Here is a 16,145-nt window from a genome sequence, read left to right as displayed (position 1 = left end):
ACCTGTGATTCATCCAACCCGGCGTTTCTCATGATGTACTCTGCATATAAGTTAAATAAGCAGGGCGACAATATACAGCCTTGTTGTACTCCTTTCCCAATTTTGAACCACTCGGTTGTTCCATGTCCGGTTCTTACTGTTGCTTCTTGACCCTCGTACAGGTTTCTCAGGAGACAGGTAAGGTGGTCTGGTACTCCCATCTCTTTAAGAATTTGCCACAGTTTGTTGTGATCCACACAATCAAAGGCTTTAGCATAGTCAATGAAGCAGAAATAGACGTTTTTCTGGAATTCTCTTGCTTTCTCCATGATCCAGCGAATGTTGGCAATTTGATCTCTAGTTCCTCTGCCTCTTCGAAACCCAGCTTGTATTTCTGGTAGTTCTCGGTTCACATACTGCTGAAGCCTAGCTTGTAGGATTTTGAGCATCACCTTGCTGGCATGTGAAATGAGCGCAATTGTACGGTAGTTTGAACACTCTTTGGCATTGCCCTTCTTTGGAATTGGAATGTAAACTGACCGTTTCCAGTCTTGTGGCCACTGTTGAGTGTTCCAAATTTGTTGGCATATTGAGTGCAGCACTTTAACAGCATCGTCTTTTAGGATTTTAAATAGCTCTGCTGGAATATTGTCATCTCCACCAGCTTTGTTGTTAGTAACGCTTCCTAAGGCCCACTTGACTTCACTCTCGAGATGTCCGGCTCAAGTTCAGTGACCGCACTATCATGGCTATCAGGGACATTAAGATCTTTCCTGTATAGTTCTTCTGTGTATTCTTTCCACTTCTTCTTAATCTCATCTGCTTCTGTTAGGTCCCTGCCTTCTTTGTCCTTTATCATGCCCGTCTTTGCACAAAACGTTCCCTTGAGATCTCCAATTTTCTTAAAAAGATCTCTAGTCTTTCCCATTCTATTGTTTTCCTCAATTTCTTTGCATTGTTCATTTAAGAAGGCCTTCTTGACTCTCCTTGCTATTCTCCGGAACTCTGCATTCAGTTGGATATATCTTCCCCTTTCTCCCTTGCTTTTCGCTTCCCTTCTTTCCTCAGCTACTTGTAAAGCCTCATCAGACAGCCACTTGGCTTTCTTGCATTTCTTTTTCTTTGGGATGGATTGAGTTGCTGCCTCCTGAACAGTGTTTCGGACCTCCATCCATAGTTCCTCAGGCACTCTTTCTATCAGGTCTAATCCCTGAAATCTATTCCTCACCTCCACTGTATATTCATAAGGGATATGATTTAGGTCATACCTGAATGGTTTAGTGGTTTTCCCTACATTCTTCAATTTAAGCCGAAATTTTTCAAGAAGCTGCTCATGATCTGAGCCACAGTCAGCTCCAGGTCTTGTTTTGACTGACTGTATAGAGCTTCTCCATCTTTGGCTGCAAAGGACATAATCAATCTGATTTCGATATTGACCATCTGGTGATGTCCATGTGTAGAGTTGCCTCTTGTGCTGTTGGAAAATAGTGTTTGCTATGATCAGCGTGTTCTCTTGGCAAAACTCGATTAGCCTTTGTCCTTCATTTTGTACACCAAGGCCATGCTTGCCTGTTATCCCAGTGATTTCTTGACTTCCTACTTTAGCATTCCAATCCCCTATGATGAAAAGGACATCTTTTTTTGGTGTTAGTTCTAGAAGGTGTTGTAGGTCTTCATAGAACCAATCAACCTCAGCTTCTTCGGCTTCAGTGGTTGGGGCATAGATTTGAATTACTGTGATGTTGAATGGTTTGCCTTGGATTCGTACTGAGATCATTCTATCGTTTTTGAGATTGTACCCCAGTACTGCTTTTCCCACCCTTTTGTTGACTATGAGTGCTACTCCATTTCTTCCAAGGGATTCTTGCCCACAGTAGTAGATATAATGGTCACCTGAATTAAATTCGCCCATGTCTGTCTATTTTGGTTTACGGATTCCCAAGATGTCGATGTTCCATCTTGCCATCTCATGTTTGACCACCTCCAGCTTACCTTGATTCATTGATCTTACATTCCAGGTTCCTAAACAATATTGTTCTTTACAGCATCAGACTTTGTTTTCACCACCAGACACATCCACAGCTGAGTGTCCTTTCGGCTTTGGCCCAGCCACTTCACTCTTTCTGGCGCTACTTGGAAATTCCCTCTGCTCTTTCCCAGTAGTATATTGGACACCTTCTGACCTGAGGGGCTCATCTTCCGGCATCATCTCTTTTAGCCTTGTGATACGTTCCATTGGGTTTTCTTGGCAAGAATACTGGAGTGGGTTGCCATTTCCTTCTCCAGTGGACCACATTTTGTCTGAACTCTCTGCCATGACCTGTCTGTCTTAGGTGGCCCTGCACAGCATAGCTTATGGCTTCACTGAGTTACGCAAGTCCCTTCGCCACAACAAGGCAGTGATCCATGAAGGGGCTGCACTTTTGCATCATTTTAAATCAAATTATTTTCCCAAGTGTGAGAATACAGTGAGCTGAACCAATCAGAAGCTGCTTTGGGGGCATGCAGCCAATAAGTAGTGGCAGGGAAGCAGGGCTCTCACCATTCCAGTGCGCTCTCATTGTCCACGCAATCCCAAAGGCAGTAGGTTGATTGGGTTAGTTAGGTCCCACTTGGGAAAAGACGTTGCTTTAAAATAATGCATGGCTGCACTTTCCTTTATTGTGTGCTATGGCTTGCCCTGTCTGTCTGGGGTTGTTTGGGGGCCCTTGGATCACAGGGTCCTGGACTTTCACCCCATGGTCTGGCTGTAGTGGCACCACTGCCCCTCCCTAATTAATATCCTATGCAGAGATCATCTCAAATCAATTTTTCCATTCCCCAGGGGGTAGGACATTGCTTTCCATATCAAAGCAAGCAAAGGCAGAATGGGTGGGGAAGAAAAATTGCCACAGGGTGAAAGAGAGAGATATGTTAGTTTCACTTGGATGAGTGACTGTGTCCTGAGATGCTTAGAAAACAATCCAGGAGATGAAAGGAACAACAGCAGGTAGCTTCTGCCACCTCCACCCCTCAGTATCCCCCCACAGCGCTTTCTAGTCCCAGACAATCTCTCGAGGTTCACAAACACAGTCGTATTTGTAAGCTTTTCTTCCTGAGAAAGCTTCCCCATTAGAAATAGGCAATTGTGCAATGTTTGCAAAGCAAGACCAGACAGCTCACTTGTGGTGAGACCAAGGAGGAAGGGCCAGAGTTAGGAAGGAGGAGGAGGCACCGTAGGCTGAATCCGGCCTGGAGGACAACAGTTCCCCATCCCTGCTTTAGCCCTTATTCAAATAATGAAGTAGATAATTACAGACTAATAAAAGCAAAAGGCAGGTCCCTGCTCTAAGCAGCTTACTGTCTAAGCAGGGCTAGGCTAACCGGGGAGGACTATGCACAAATCCAGTCATTGTTATTTAGGCTTAATTTCTGTATGGAGTTATACTAAGGCTGTCAAGCCAATTTAAAGAATTACTTTATTAATAATCAGCTTTTCAAATAGTTAATTGGTTAAATTTACATTTGTATGTTACCAAAACTTCCATATAGGTGCCCTTTTGAAACACTGAATGAAGTTTAACAAATTTAGTAAGCATGAGCTACCACTCCTTGTTAGGCCATCATTTATTTTATGTTTTTTATTTCCTTTCCCAGTAACATACCAGAATCCCAATTATGCTATTTAGCAGTTTGTTTCCACATTAGTATCCCAAGCTCAGAAAATCGATAAGTCTTATATTCTTCTTTTTTGTCCATTGTAGAGATTATCGAAAATAACTATTAAAATCAGACCAAAACACTGCAAGTGGTAAATTTATTCCTTCCATTGATTTAATTAAATTCTACAAACTCATCCAAACAGGAAGGTCTTGCATAGGCCAGAGATACTTTGGAATGAAGCACAATTATTTTGACGCAGTGCCATTTGAGCCAATATAAGAGATAGGGGATTTGCCTCTTGATGAACTTGGGGCACATGTTATTTCAGGGTACCATTGGTTATCATTAAAAAATGGCTCTTAGACATTGAAAATTAGCTTAGAAAGTCCCATGTTTAAAGGAGCTGAGCAAATCACAAAATCAGCCTATCTTTCTATTTAATGCAGTGTGTAATCTTTGGCTTTCAAACAGTTTGCTTTGCCCCTTGGTAAAAGCACTGTGTGGTTTTGAACTGGCTGATTCCAGTAATAAGGAAGCATGCCTAAAATTACATTCTCTTGACATGCTTCACATGCTGAATGTGAAACAAATTGAGCTGTGCATAATATGGCTCCATAGTGACTGGCCACAAACCTATTCAGAGGTTCCTTGGTGATGATTGGCTGAAACTGTGGTTGCCAAGTTTGAGCCAGAAACTTAGGCCGACATGAGTGTGGAAAGGGAACAATGGAACCTTGTTAGGACATTGATTGTGAACCCCAGCTTTTAGACTGTGGCTCCCAGTGTGGTTCTTTTGCATGAGCAGCTGCTTGGGCTGTATAAATGTAAAAAGTCATTTCCAGATCTAAGTCGGACTTGCTGGTAGCTTCTTCCTTGGCAAACCTAAGGGGGCAGCCCAGAATGCATATGGAGTTCTGCATGTAACATGGGCTTTCAGACCTGTGGATCACATCATTCTTCTTTTGTCTGGAACACTAACACTTGCAGGAACGTTTCATCTACTTCGGAAAGAATAAACCATATTATGCAGCAGATATAAAAACAAAGTCTGCTTTGTGGCAATTCCAATGTGGGAGAAATAATTTATGGATAATAAATCTAATTAAGCAGACCTCTTGTTATCTTGACAAGCTCCTACTTCCTGTCTATATCTAAGTCCATTGAGTTGTGGTTTTTCTGATGCTGAGAAGGACTCAGTCTTTTTGCATTCAACATAGTTACATTATAGACTCATAGACTGTATTTTAAACATTTATTAACAGCAAGCAAGTGTATTTAAGACAGTTATAGAAAGAAATTGATACCATACTATTTGTTCATAAAGGTTGTCATAGGAAAAGAAAACAAGACAAAGCACAGTGCATCCATTACCAATACAGATTTTTTCCAGCAGTGATTATTCCTGCAAGGGAGCAACCCCACCCAGTATCTTCCCTTTACTTGTATAGTTTCACACTTGAACATGATATGTGATATAATTGCTTGCTGTACTGTGATTGGCTACTGTACTCTTTTAATTTCACCTCTTCATCATTATTCATATTTGCATGCCAACATAACAGTTCCATAGAAATTTCCCAACCTGTTCACTGGGTTTGACCTGCCTGGGACATGAACCTTATTGAGCAAGAATGTTTCTCATAAAGTTCTCCTTTCCACAGGTTAAGCTTCCTGCCAGTAACAAAAGCAAACTTTGGTTCAACAGTCATTTTAGAATGCCTCTTTGATATGCCTGAAATTGCTATTGCCTTAAAACTGCCTACACCTATACTATCTGACATGTGAAAAAGGATTTGGAAGATGAACAGATGCAGCTCTCTTTGTGACATAATGCTGGGGATCAGTCCATCTTATGTGCTTTCCATTGTGTCCAGTAAGAGTCAGATTTTTCCAACTCCTAGGAAGCATAATGAGTGAGGAAAGTTCATGCAGACCTCTTCCAATGGAAGGAGGAGGGAGGCATTTGCTACTTAACATTTGTATGGCACTTTCAAGTGTTCAAAGCAGTTCACATGCTGTAGCCATTAGAACAACCCTGTAAGGTAAGTCAGGATTATCCCCACTATTGCAGAGTGGTGGTAGGGGAGGGTGGGTACTGACACGGAGGGCAAGGCTTGCCACTATGCTCCACCACCTCTAAGGCTTTAAAATGGATTCGTGTGATTCACACACACACACACACACACACACACACACAGACACACACACCATGGATCATCAGTTACCAAAATTGGTACAAGTGATAGTTCAGTGGACTCCTAATCCAACTGGCCCTGAAGGCTCATATGAACTTGCTCAGTGTCCCCCACATTTCATAGATCCTTAGCCCAATATTCATTAGTATTATGAACAAAAACTTCCTAAATAGTAAACTATTGTTGGCATCCATGAGGCAAAATGCCAGACATCCTGTCACCACTAGAAGTCACTATTTTCTTTCCTGGTTTGGTTGTTAATCGGGTGTTTTTTAATGGAAATGCTTGCTGTCAGGAATCTGAAATAAAGAATTTAAGTAGTTAACGATTATTTTAACTCCTTGGGGAGAGATTCCCCAAGGATTTGTAACTTGTTAATCATGAATCTTATTGCTGTAGATAAAATTACACCACTAAAAGGGCCTGTGTGCTGCCTTGCCCAGGATGGAAATACGTCTGAGTAATAGCTGGCTTTTATATTTCAAAATAAGGATCCTTTCTGGTTCCTAGTAACCCTAACAGCACCTTGAGGTCCAACATTGTAATACTCACATGACCTGCAGAGCCAAATTTGAATGCCTGCAGACCCCTCCTCCCCCATTTCATCTTGGGATTCTGAACATGCACACACTGTGACTTCACCCATCAAGTCAGTTTTCCCTCCTCCCCATTCCACACACCCCACCCCGCCAAATCTGCTTTTTGTAACATCTTGCCTGATGAATAGATCTGGACATCTCGAAAGCTTGCACATTTTTGTGATCTTTTGGTTGGCCTAATAAGGTATTACACTAATACAGATTTTGTGATATGTCAGATTGCTGTCTAGCTATGAATGTATTCAAAGCTTGCCCTTCCCATGGAGTTTGAATTGAGTTTAATTTTCAACTCTCTGTTTGCATAGGTGGTTTTTTGGAAAGATCCCCCGAGCAAAAGCTGAGGAAATGTTGGGCAAACAGAGACATGATGGTGCCTTCCTCATCAGGGAGAGTGAGAGTGCTCCTGGAGATTTCTCCCTCTCTGTCAAGTGAGTAGTACATTATAGATGGTTGAGGATCACTTTTTGCACTCAAACCCTCAGGAGAACTAAGCAGCTTTGAATTATTCCCTTAACTTGTGTTATTGATTTATGTCACAAAATCTAGTCCTTTTTTCCCTGCCTCAAAACTTTGACACTTCTGGTGCAGAGTTTGCGTTGGCTTTGCTGTAGTAAGAAAGTGGGCTTCATTTGAATGGTTATCAATCTATGGGATGCTAAATGATTGACCTGGTTGCTCTTTTTCCCTGCTATTGAGTGCTTTCCTTCTTGAAATTCAAGTTACCTTACCGCTTTTGCTGTTGGGACTGGTGAGGTTGTAAAATGTTAGTACTACCGGCTTGATTACACAGACCTCTTATCTCAGGCGGTAACCTACAGCAAGGTACCTGTCTCCAAATAAGATGTGTTAGCCACAGAAAAAGCCATTCAGGAAAAGTTTGGCTACAAGAATTAAGAGTATTCAAACAGAAAAGCACATGTACTTTGCCCATTCATTCAGGATAGTGCCATGCAATCTTCTAAAACTTAAGGCCCTAGGAGGCTTTCCTGGCTATCCAAGTGTAGTAACTTGGTGGTGCTATTGTTTTGGACCTTGTGACTAGTCCTCAGATTTAAAGCTCCAAATGTTGGTCTCAGATGTTTATCTTATACACAGTAATAACTCAACTTTTGGTACAAATGGGAATCCCAAGAGTTCAGAATAACCAGAGAAGAGATTAATAGAACTTCCATTTCAGTTTATGCCTTCACTACAAAATCAATATTTATTATGGACATTCACTGACTTCTCTTCACACTTCTCTTCTCTTCCTGCTACCTGCTGTTCAAGAGTCCCTTAAATTCATGTTTGCATGCCACCAGCATAGGTACTGTTAGCCATGCATGTGTTAAAAAAAAAGATTTTTGCTTTAGTAACAGAAGACAATAGCTCTCGTGCATCTGGAACAAAAGTTGGAGGAATAAATAAGTATGGGAATATTCTTCTCTTCTTAGATTTGGAAATGATGTGCAACACTTCAAGGTGCTTCGAGACGGGGCTGGCAAGTACTTCCTCTGGGTAGTAAAGTTCAATTCTCTGAATGAGTTGGTCGACTATCACAGATCAACCTCTGTCTCCAGGAATCAACAGATATTCCTCCGGGACATTGAGCAGGTGCCTCAGGTAAGGTAGAATGACTGGAGTTCTGTCCCATTTCCATTTTTGTAGCCTCAAAGCTAACCTGAAATGCATTATATTCCTCAGTGATAAACTTGTGCTAATCTGTATGTAGTTTTGGGGGGGGATCACCTGTATGAAGGATAAATGCACGTTTTGTGCTTCATTTGGATGAATTAAACATTTATAGTGCCTTTCTGTCCTGGTTAAGGGTGCCACATTTAGAAAATTAATAAGTCACCCTTTAATACAAGGCTTCCAGGATGTTGTATAGTTTGCAGAATAAAACAAATACAGTGAAATTATTTTTTTTAGAATAGAGAGCAGTGACTACATGGCCAGCAACGCCAAGCAGAACAATAAAATAAAACATCTCCATAGATGTAAAAATAGGTAATACTTACCCCACACCCTATCCCATGCTTTTACCAAGGGTTCCCTGACCCTCAAGAGAGGATTTTGGGGGGTGCACGGGCCTGCAGTAGGGAAGAGGGGCAGGGAATTCTCTTACATGAAGCTTCCTTATGCTTGTGCTAGCACTGGATGCAGCTCATTCTGCTCAAATGCCTGGGCACCTTAAAGTACATCAGACTTGTCACCATTCTCAGGAAGGGAATTGCAAATATGTGGTGCTACAACAATAGATACGAATTCACTGATCACTGTCGACCTAGCTTCAGATAATGGGGGCGGAGAACACGGAGCTGGGCCTCTGAAAATGAACACAGGGTATAGTTAAGTTCATATGGTAGAAGGTGGCCCCTCGGGTATTCAAGACCCAAGCCATTTAGGGCTTTAAAGGGCCTTTTCTGCAGTGAGCCCACCCACACCTCTGGAATAAGTTGCCATTGGGGGTCCACCAGACCCATTATTGCAGTCTTTTAAGAAGGCCCTGAAGGCTACCTCCAGTATCAGAGGCAGTATGCCCATGTACACCAGTTACTGGGGAACATGGGTAGGAGGGTGCTGTTGCATTCATGTCGTGCTTGTGGGTTTTCCATGGGCGTCTTGTTGGCCACTGTGTGAACAGAATGGTGGACTAGATGGACCCCTAGTCTGATCCAGCAGGGCTCTTCTTATATTCTTAAGTCCCCAATTATGTTTTATCAGACAAGGTTGTAGTCGCAACTGTGTTGCAGGTTCTGTCTCATGCTGGTGTTTGTTGTTTTTTGGAACATTTGCTGTTTTTATTATATGCATTTTATTGTTGTATGCTGCCTTAGGAGGGCTCCTGCCTTGAAAGGTGCCCTAGAAATTTAATTAATTAATAGAAAATAACAGCCACCACTTTCAGTTGTGCCCAGAAATGGACTGACAACCAGTGCAGCCGTTTTCGATATTGATGAGATAAGAACTCTATAACTGGTCCCAGTTAGTAACCTAGCTGCTACATTTTGTAGTCACATTTTGTGGTTTCTGAAAAGCTTTCAAAGTCAGCACCATATATAATCCATTACAGTAGTCTCAAGGTTCCCAGTGCGTGGATAACTGTGGCCAGGGCTCTCTCTGTCCAGGAGGGTCACAGGTAGTGTTAGCTGGTGGAAAGCAAGGCATTGTGTGCCACAGGTGCCACTTGGACCTCTAGTGACAATATTGATCTCTCAACTCCCTGCAAACTACAAGCCAAATTGTTCACGGGGAGGGCAACCCTGTCCAGAACAGATTGAGCACAGCCTTTCTGGTCAGAAAAACCACCTACCAAAAAACCCCTCTGTCGTAGCTGAATTGTTTTTCAATGTATTGGCCCTCATCCAGTTCATTACTGAATGCACATAAGGATTTAGCATTTCCACTGCTTCACCCTAAATCTGATGAAAGGGAAAAGTAGAGCTGTGTGTTGTCAGCATACTGATGGCACCTCAATCTAGATGATGCAGTCAGCAGTTTCATGTAGATATCAAAGAGCATGTGAGATTAGGTGGAACCTTGTCTAAATTCCATGTGGTCAACCATCCAAATAGGAGCAGAGCCAATGAAGTACAGTGCCCTCAATCCATAGAGCCTATCCAGAAGGACACCATGGTTGATGGTATAAGAAGCCACTGTTAGGGGTCATACATTTCACACTTCTCAGATGCTTCTATTCTCATACTTAAAATGTGATATTCGAGATAGGTGAAGATAGTGGCATATGGAACTTCGTCATTAGTGCAGGTGTGGGTGCCTTAAGTGAACCAATTCAACAAAAAAGCATTTGAAATATGAGGATTTGTCTCTGTCTCTTAACTAGAGACAGCTATGTTGTGTCCTGTACTGTATCATTGCAAAGGCAGAGCATGTTGTAGCTAATCCATGAATTTAGAAAGCATTGGCCTACAGGGAAGTAAACAAAATATTGAGAAGCTAGAACATACTAGAAAGTGATACTTTGATTATTTCATGTGATGAGACAAAAAACTGCCCCTCTTTAAAATCACAAAATTCAGACAAGAGAGAGGGAGATGAAGAGGACACCAAATAAAGAACGAATTTCATCCTGTTTGACCATGACTGTAAGAGCAATACGACAATGGAACCAATTACCTGGGGAGGTGGTGGGCTCTCCCACACTGGAGGCCTTCAAGACGAGGCTGGACAGCCATTTGTCAGGGATGCTCTGACTTGGATTCTTGCATTGAGCAGGGGGTTGGACTCGATGGCCTTGTAGGCCCCTTCCAACCCTACTATTCTATGATTCTATTTAAGTTTACATGAATCTACCCATTGCCATGAAATATCAGCTTTATGTGAAAATATTTGTAAATTAACTTTGAATAGACTTTGTACTTAAAGCAGTAACTCGATTCATATCAAAAGCACATCTTGTTAGTAAGGTGCTAAAGATTGTCAGTAAGATGCTGAGTAAGATTTATTTTATGTTTGGACACATTATCTTTAAGAATTCAAAAATGCACATATTTGTGCAAGATGTTCTTAATGGCCATAGTTTGTTGTAAGATCAAATCTCGGCATAATATCCATTATGAAATGTTCACTAGCAAATCTGTTTCTACAAGTAGCCAGAACCTATCGCAGTTCCTGCTTCTGAAAGTAATTAATTTGGAACACACAATTCAACCAATGATTCTTGATATATTTAATTTATTAATTATTACATTTACGTCCCACTGTTTTTCCTCTTCCAAGGAACCCAAGGTGAGCTTACGTGGTCCTCCTCATCTCCATTTCATCCTCAAAATAACCCTGTGAGATAGGTTAGGCTGGGTGTCAGTGACTGGCCCAAAATCACTCAGTGAGCTTCATGACCAAGTGGGGACTAAAACCCAGATCTCACGAATCGCAGTCCAGCACTCTAACCACTACATCGCATGGGATATATGACTGTCAAAGAAAAGGACTTCTCTAGTTGGTATAAACAGCCTTAAATGTATCTACTCTATAGCGCCTAGTAACTCTACTTTGTTTTCTTTCCTCTGCAGCAACCCACATATGTTCAGGCTCTTTTTGATTTCGACCCTCAGGAGGAAGGTGAGCTGGGCTTCCGCCGTGGAGACTTTATCCAGGTCCTTGACAATTCTGACCCCAACTGGTGGAAGGGAGCCTGCCATGGACAAACAGGAATGTTTCCACGCAACTACGTGACCCCAGTGAACCGGAACATCTAGAGCAAATTATTAAAGATTATTTAAGGAAACAGGAGAAACAGTAAAGTACACATTCAGAATCTAACAGCAGCCAGTGATCTCCAGTCATCAGGCCATAAAATCTGAGTCACCTCTCTGCATGAGAGGGAACACTTTTTTCCACTCAGTATGGAACTTTGTGGGGAGGGGACAGGAGAAGGGTCCAACTTATGCGCCAAAAGTTACCTTTTAAATTAAAATAGATATTAACAGATTTCTTTGATTACTTCTGGGTGCCCCCTCTTGTTCGCTCGTCCTTTCTCCCCCAACACTGACACACCAGTTCATCAGTGCATGAAGTTTTAATGCTGTATTAAGTCCATGCTATGCCATTAAAGGAAGTGGGGGAAGCTCTGCTGGTGTTTGCTGTTTACGCAAACAGCCATCCTGAAGGGACTGAGAGAGGAACCAAATCCATTAGCCCATTTAATAACAACGCACACATGCCAATTCTGCTTTTGCCTTCAGTATTTTGCCTGGGTAAGAAAGGGTCTTAATTTTTTCCTCGATCTCCTTCCATCTGAAATCCCAGCAGCTCCAGAGCAGAGGGAAGATGGTGAGGGGCTTTACCCCCCCCCATGGTTGCAGGCTATTCTGAGAAATTCTATACTACAGCCAGATCATGTTCTCATTAACCATGACAGCTTTTTAATTTTTTCTTAAGTGTGTGGTTGAGCACATTCTTCTGTTTTTCCATTAGTGCCTTTCCCTCATTTCCTTATTTTTTTAAGTTAAAAGGACAGTCCAGAGCTTTCAGATTTCCCCCCCCCTGCTTTTGTGTAAATATTTAAGGGGTTGAATGGGAGGGTTGTAGCTTTATTATGAAATACAAAGATCTCCATAGAACAGATGGAGCTTTAAAACGTGTATAAGTATCTGATATTCTTTATTACCAGGTGGGGAAAGGCATAAAATGTTGTATAAGAGGCAGGACTAGGACCTGCAGCCAGGGGCCCTTGAGAGAGAGAAAGAAGATTGTACCAGTATGAAAAATGTGGCATATTGTATGAAGCTGCCATATAGAGGAGTTTGAATATTTTGGAATGTCCTCTGACATACATAGTTACTTCCCCCAAAATATTGCAGGGAGGGCTCACAAAATTGTGCTTAATCATACTTACATTTCTTAGGGAGTGTTTGAACATGATGCTTGGTGATATGCAGTCCAGTCCCCCTTTATAGCTGGCTGGCTCAAAATTGCAATCAATTACTAATTTTCAAAGAGGGAATTAGTATCTTTTCTTGTACTCCAGAAGTTCCCTATCTCCTCATGCCAGCATTACCGTAGTTGGAGGAGTCATGTTCCTTACTCCCAGTTCACAGCAGGCTGTGTGGGGAATTGTATTTCAACCTTGTATCCCCTGATAAAATTCACTAATGCCATTCACGGTATTATGAATGGATCCGAACTCAAGACGGGAGAGCAACCCGCAGAGCTCTTGTGCCAATACTCACCTTATTTCCTTTTGCTGAGCCATATGGCTGAAACATTCATCCCAACAACAGTTCCCAAAGCCACCACAGAGATCTTCTGTTCCACTGAGATGGAGAAATTCCTGTGCTGGCGGGTGCCTTTTTATACTAAGCGTTACAAGTGTGTTATTCCTTGAGATGGACTCTGCCTTACACTTCGGTTTCTCCCAGCAGATGAAAGAAAAAGTTATCCTGTAGTGTGTTAATTTCTCACCCTTTCCTTGCTAGCTGTCTTTCTCTCTCCCCTTCCCCATACTTTCTTCTTTCTAAAATGATTGGAAAAGGAATCTGTGGCATTCTACACTTGGACCATTTGATTGTTTTCTTATTTTGGAATTGGTGTATATCATGCAGCCTTGCAGACATAATGTCTTGTGTGTATATATATATTAAAAATCAGTGTTTAAATAAAAACAGGCCTATGTACGTAATCCTTTAACACAGCAGCAGCATTTGGTAGATAGTAATTAACTGTGAATAATAAATATACAATGAATTCTTCACTTGAATATTAGTGTCTTTTTCTGTTACTTTAATGACCAAGTCTAAAGAATCAGTAAATTGGAATTTTATATACTTCCAAAGACTTCACCCAGCCAAAATCTTAGCTATTTAGTGCTGATTTCCAATGCACCATAAGTTAAAGGTAGGTAACAACTCAAAACTTACAACAGATAAGACAAACATGTAAAATCGTACAATACTTCTCTTCAACTGTTGGCTCTGATCTTAATTTTTGCCTAACTTCCAGAAGATGCTAATACTCCAGACTGTGGTGGACTTCTCAAAATAATTCAGAGCTAAAGAGCAGCTAGTGAGAACAACTTTAAGACTGTGCTTTCATAGTTCATACTGGATGAATGGAGGGCACTATCAAAGAGGTTGGTCTGACTTGAGACTGTACAGATTATGATGAGGCGTTATAGTAGAGAATGTTATCTTTTCAATATATGATTCAGATTCTACGTGTGTGTTTGGTTACCATGTAGCACAATGGCTTCAGCTTATATTCACGTGTAGAGTAACATACACAAATGAAGCCATAAGCCTCTCCCAACACCCCAATACGTTAACTAGCACTGTCTATTTGGCTGAATATTTATATGAGAGGTGTGGAACCTCTTTCAGCCCGAGGGCCAAATTCCGTTGTAGAGAAACTCTTGGGGGCCATGTTCCAGTGATAGGTGGGGCCAAAATACCAGCTTATTTTAGCGTAAAGCACTTATTTCCAGTAACTAAACTTTAAGAGATACACTTCAGCTTCTTAGAATGGGGAAAAACTGCATAAAAGTCAGGAAACCACCTAACAATTGGTGGTTAAAGGGAAGGGGGTGTGGTCATCTGGGGAAACGAAAAGAGCTGGATTGGGACCCTGGGACTGAGGTTTTGCACCCTTGATTTATACTATAAAATATGTACCAGAGAAACCGTCAATCTAGGGACAGTTTTGGCTGTTGAAAGTACACAGATTTAGGCTGAGCAACACAAACTGGAAATAACTCAGCCCAGTATGATCATGTCAGTCTTCCTCTTCCTGAAAAAAGAGAATTGGGAACTGTGAGAGAGAGGGGAGGAGGAAATGAGGGCAAATGACAGGAGCAAGGGCCTGCTGCCTGACATTGGGTCCCCAGCCAAAGTGCCAGCTGGAGCTCCTGCCAGCGCCCGAGTCGGGGAGCATCCTTCGCTTCGCACTGACTTTTCCCAGCCAGGGAAAGCCCCGGCCGAATGAAGCTGGCTTACAGACAAAGGTGCCAGCTGGAGGAGTGCTCTTCCAGTCAACACCTTGGTCAGAGAGGCAGCTGCGCTACTCCCCCATGTTCCCAGCGACGAGTGAAGTGGACTCAGCCTTCTCTCCTGCTTGGCCTAAAACTAGCCAAAAAGTGGGAATGTTACAGCCCCAAGCTCTTTAAGCTGGTATTGCAAAAATAGATTTGGGGTGTATAATTTTAGAAGAATTTGTGACAACCCAGGAAATTTTGCAGGGAGGTTTTGGCCCAAGGTCACCAGAGCTATTGGCTCCCTAGTCTGTGAAGGAAAAAGGAGATGGGGCAGGGGAATATTTAGAGCATATCTTCCCTGTTTACCCACTGGCCTATTGCTAATGTGATCTTTGCCTCTGTTCTGTTCACAAATGGTGGTGTGTTTTGCATACAAAATTCCTTTTTGAGGCAAATATAAGATGTGTCACTCCATCTAAACTTCTTTTTAAGAAGGAAATCTGCATACCTGCCTGCTGTGCTGATCACTGGCAAACCATCAGCCATCAGAACACATATGGCTCAAATTATAAATCTTGGCTGTTGGTGCACCTATGCTTCAAAAACTCTAAATTTAGCCAATGAGTAACCACAGCAACAACAAACTTGCTGTATATCCTTATTCAATATTAAAGCAATGTGTAGCACTTTGGGTTGCATCCAGCCTTGCGCTAGTGGATGTCCTGCGCTCGCATTGGAACTTTCGTGTCCACCCCAGCACACCTTAAAATCTTCTCTGAATGGTCTCCCCAACCCTCCGGAGCAGATTGGGGGGGGCACAGGGAGGGGGAATCCACTCTGCCGGCAAATGCTGTTCCATTGGTGGATGGAGAATTGGATGTCCTTTGTTTAGGCACCAAACTAACCTTTATGCTTTGGTCTATGTATTTAAGTTGCAATGTAATGCCTGTTTAGATATGTACATTTTATAATTGAAGAAATATCTGATATCTTCTCCCACCCACCCCATCATTATCTACCAGGGGGAAGCATTATTAGGACTTCTCTGTTCAGGTCTGTGGACAGAGAAAACACTAAGGTTGTTTGGACAACACGGCAGCCTATCATGGGTTAATTCACCCTTGAGGAGCTGCGGTGTGTACTGGCTGCCATGACTAATATGCAACCTCACCACCCATTGTGTTGTGTGAACCTGGCCAGCAGGGGTTATGAGGGATGAACAACCTTCGTGTAACCCCCACAACAGACTATGGGTTATGTGAGGCTTATTCAGCCTTCAAATATCCCCCACTGGCAGGGTTTGCGTGACACAACAACTCA

At 42.2% G+C, this 16,145-nt stretch overlaps 1 protein-coding gene across 2 annotated transcripts in view; it reads left to right on the top strand.

Annotated features, from left to right (window-relative positions):
- The window catches only part of GRB2 (growth factor receptor bound protein 2), a 90,216-nt gene extending 76,600 nt beyond the window's left edge, over positions 1-13,616 (top strand). For both annotated transcript variants that reach the window (XM_084838066.1, XM_084838067.1), the window contains 3 exons: positions 6,721-6,843; positions 7,849-8,017; positions 11,431-13,616. In XM_084838066.1, coding sequence (XP_084694192.1) covers positions 6,721-6,843; positions 7,849-8,017; positions 11,431-11,616 — 478 coding nt within the window. In that variant the 3' untranslated portion in view covers positions 11,617-13,616. The remainder of the gene's footprint in view (positions 1-6,720; positions 6,844-7,848; positions 8,018-11,430) is intronic.
- The last annotated feature ends 2,529 nt before the right edge of the window (positions 13,617-16,145 follow it).

The sequence above is a fragment of the Heloderma suspectum genome, chromosome 2, assembly GCF_057233095.1.
Source record: "Heloderma suspectum isolate Gila_16-S chromosome 2, 16-S_ref, whole genome shotgun sequence".
Classification (NCBI taxonomy): domain Eukaryota; kingdom Metazoa; phylum Chordata; class Lepidosauria; order Squamata; family Helodermatidae; genus Heloderma; species Heloderma suspectum.
The sequence above is the reverse complement of the archived record's forward strand: the minus strand, read 5'-3'. Positions and strand labels throughout refer to the sequence as shown.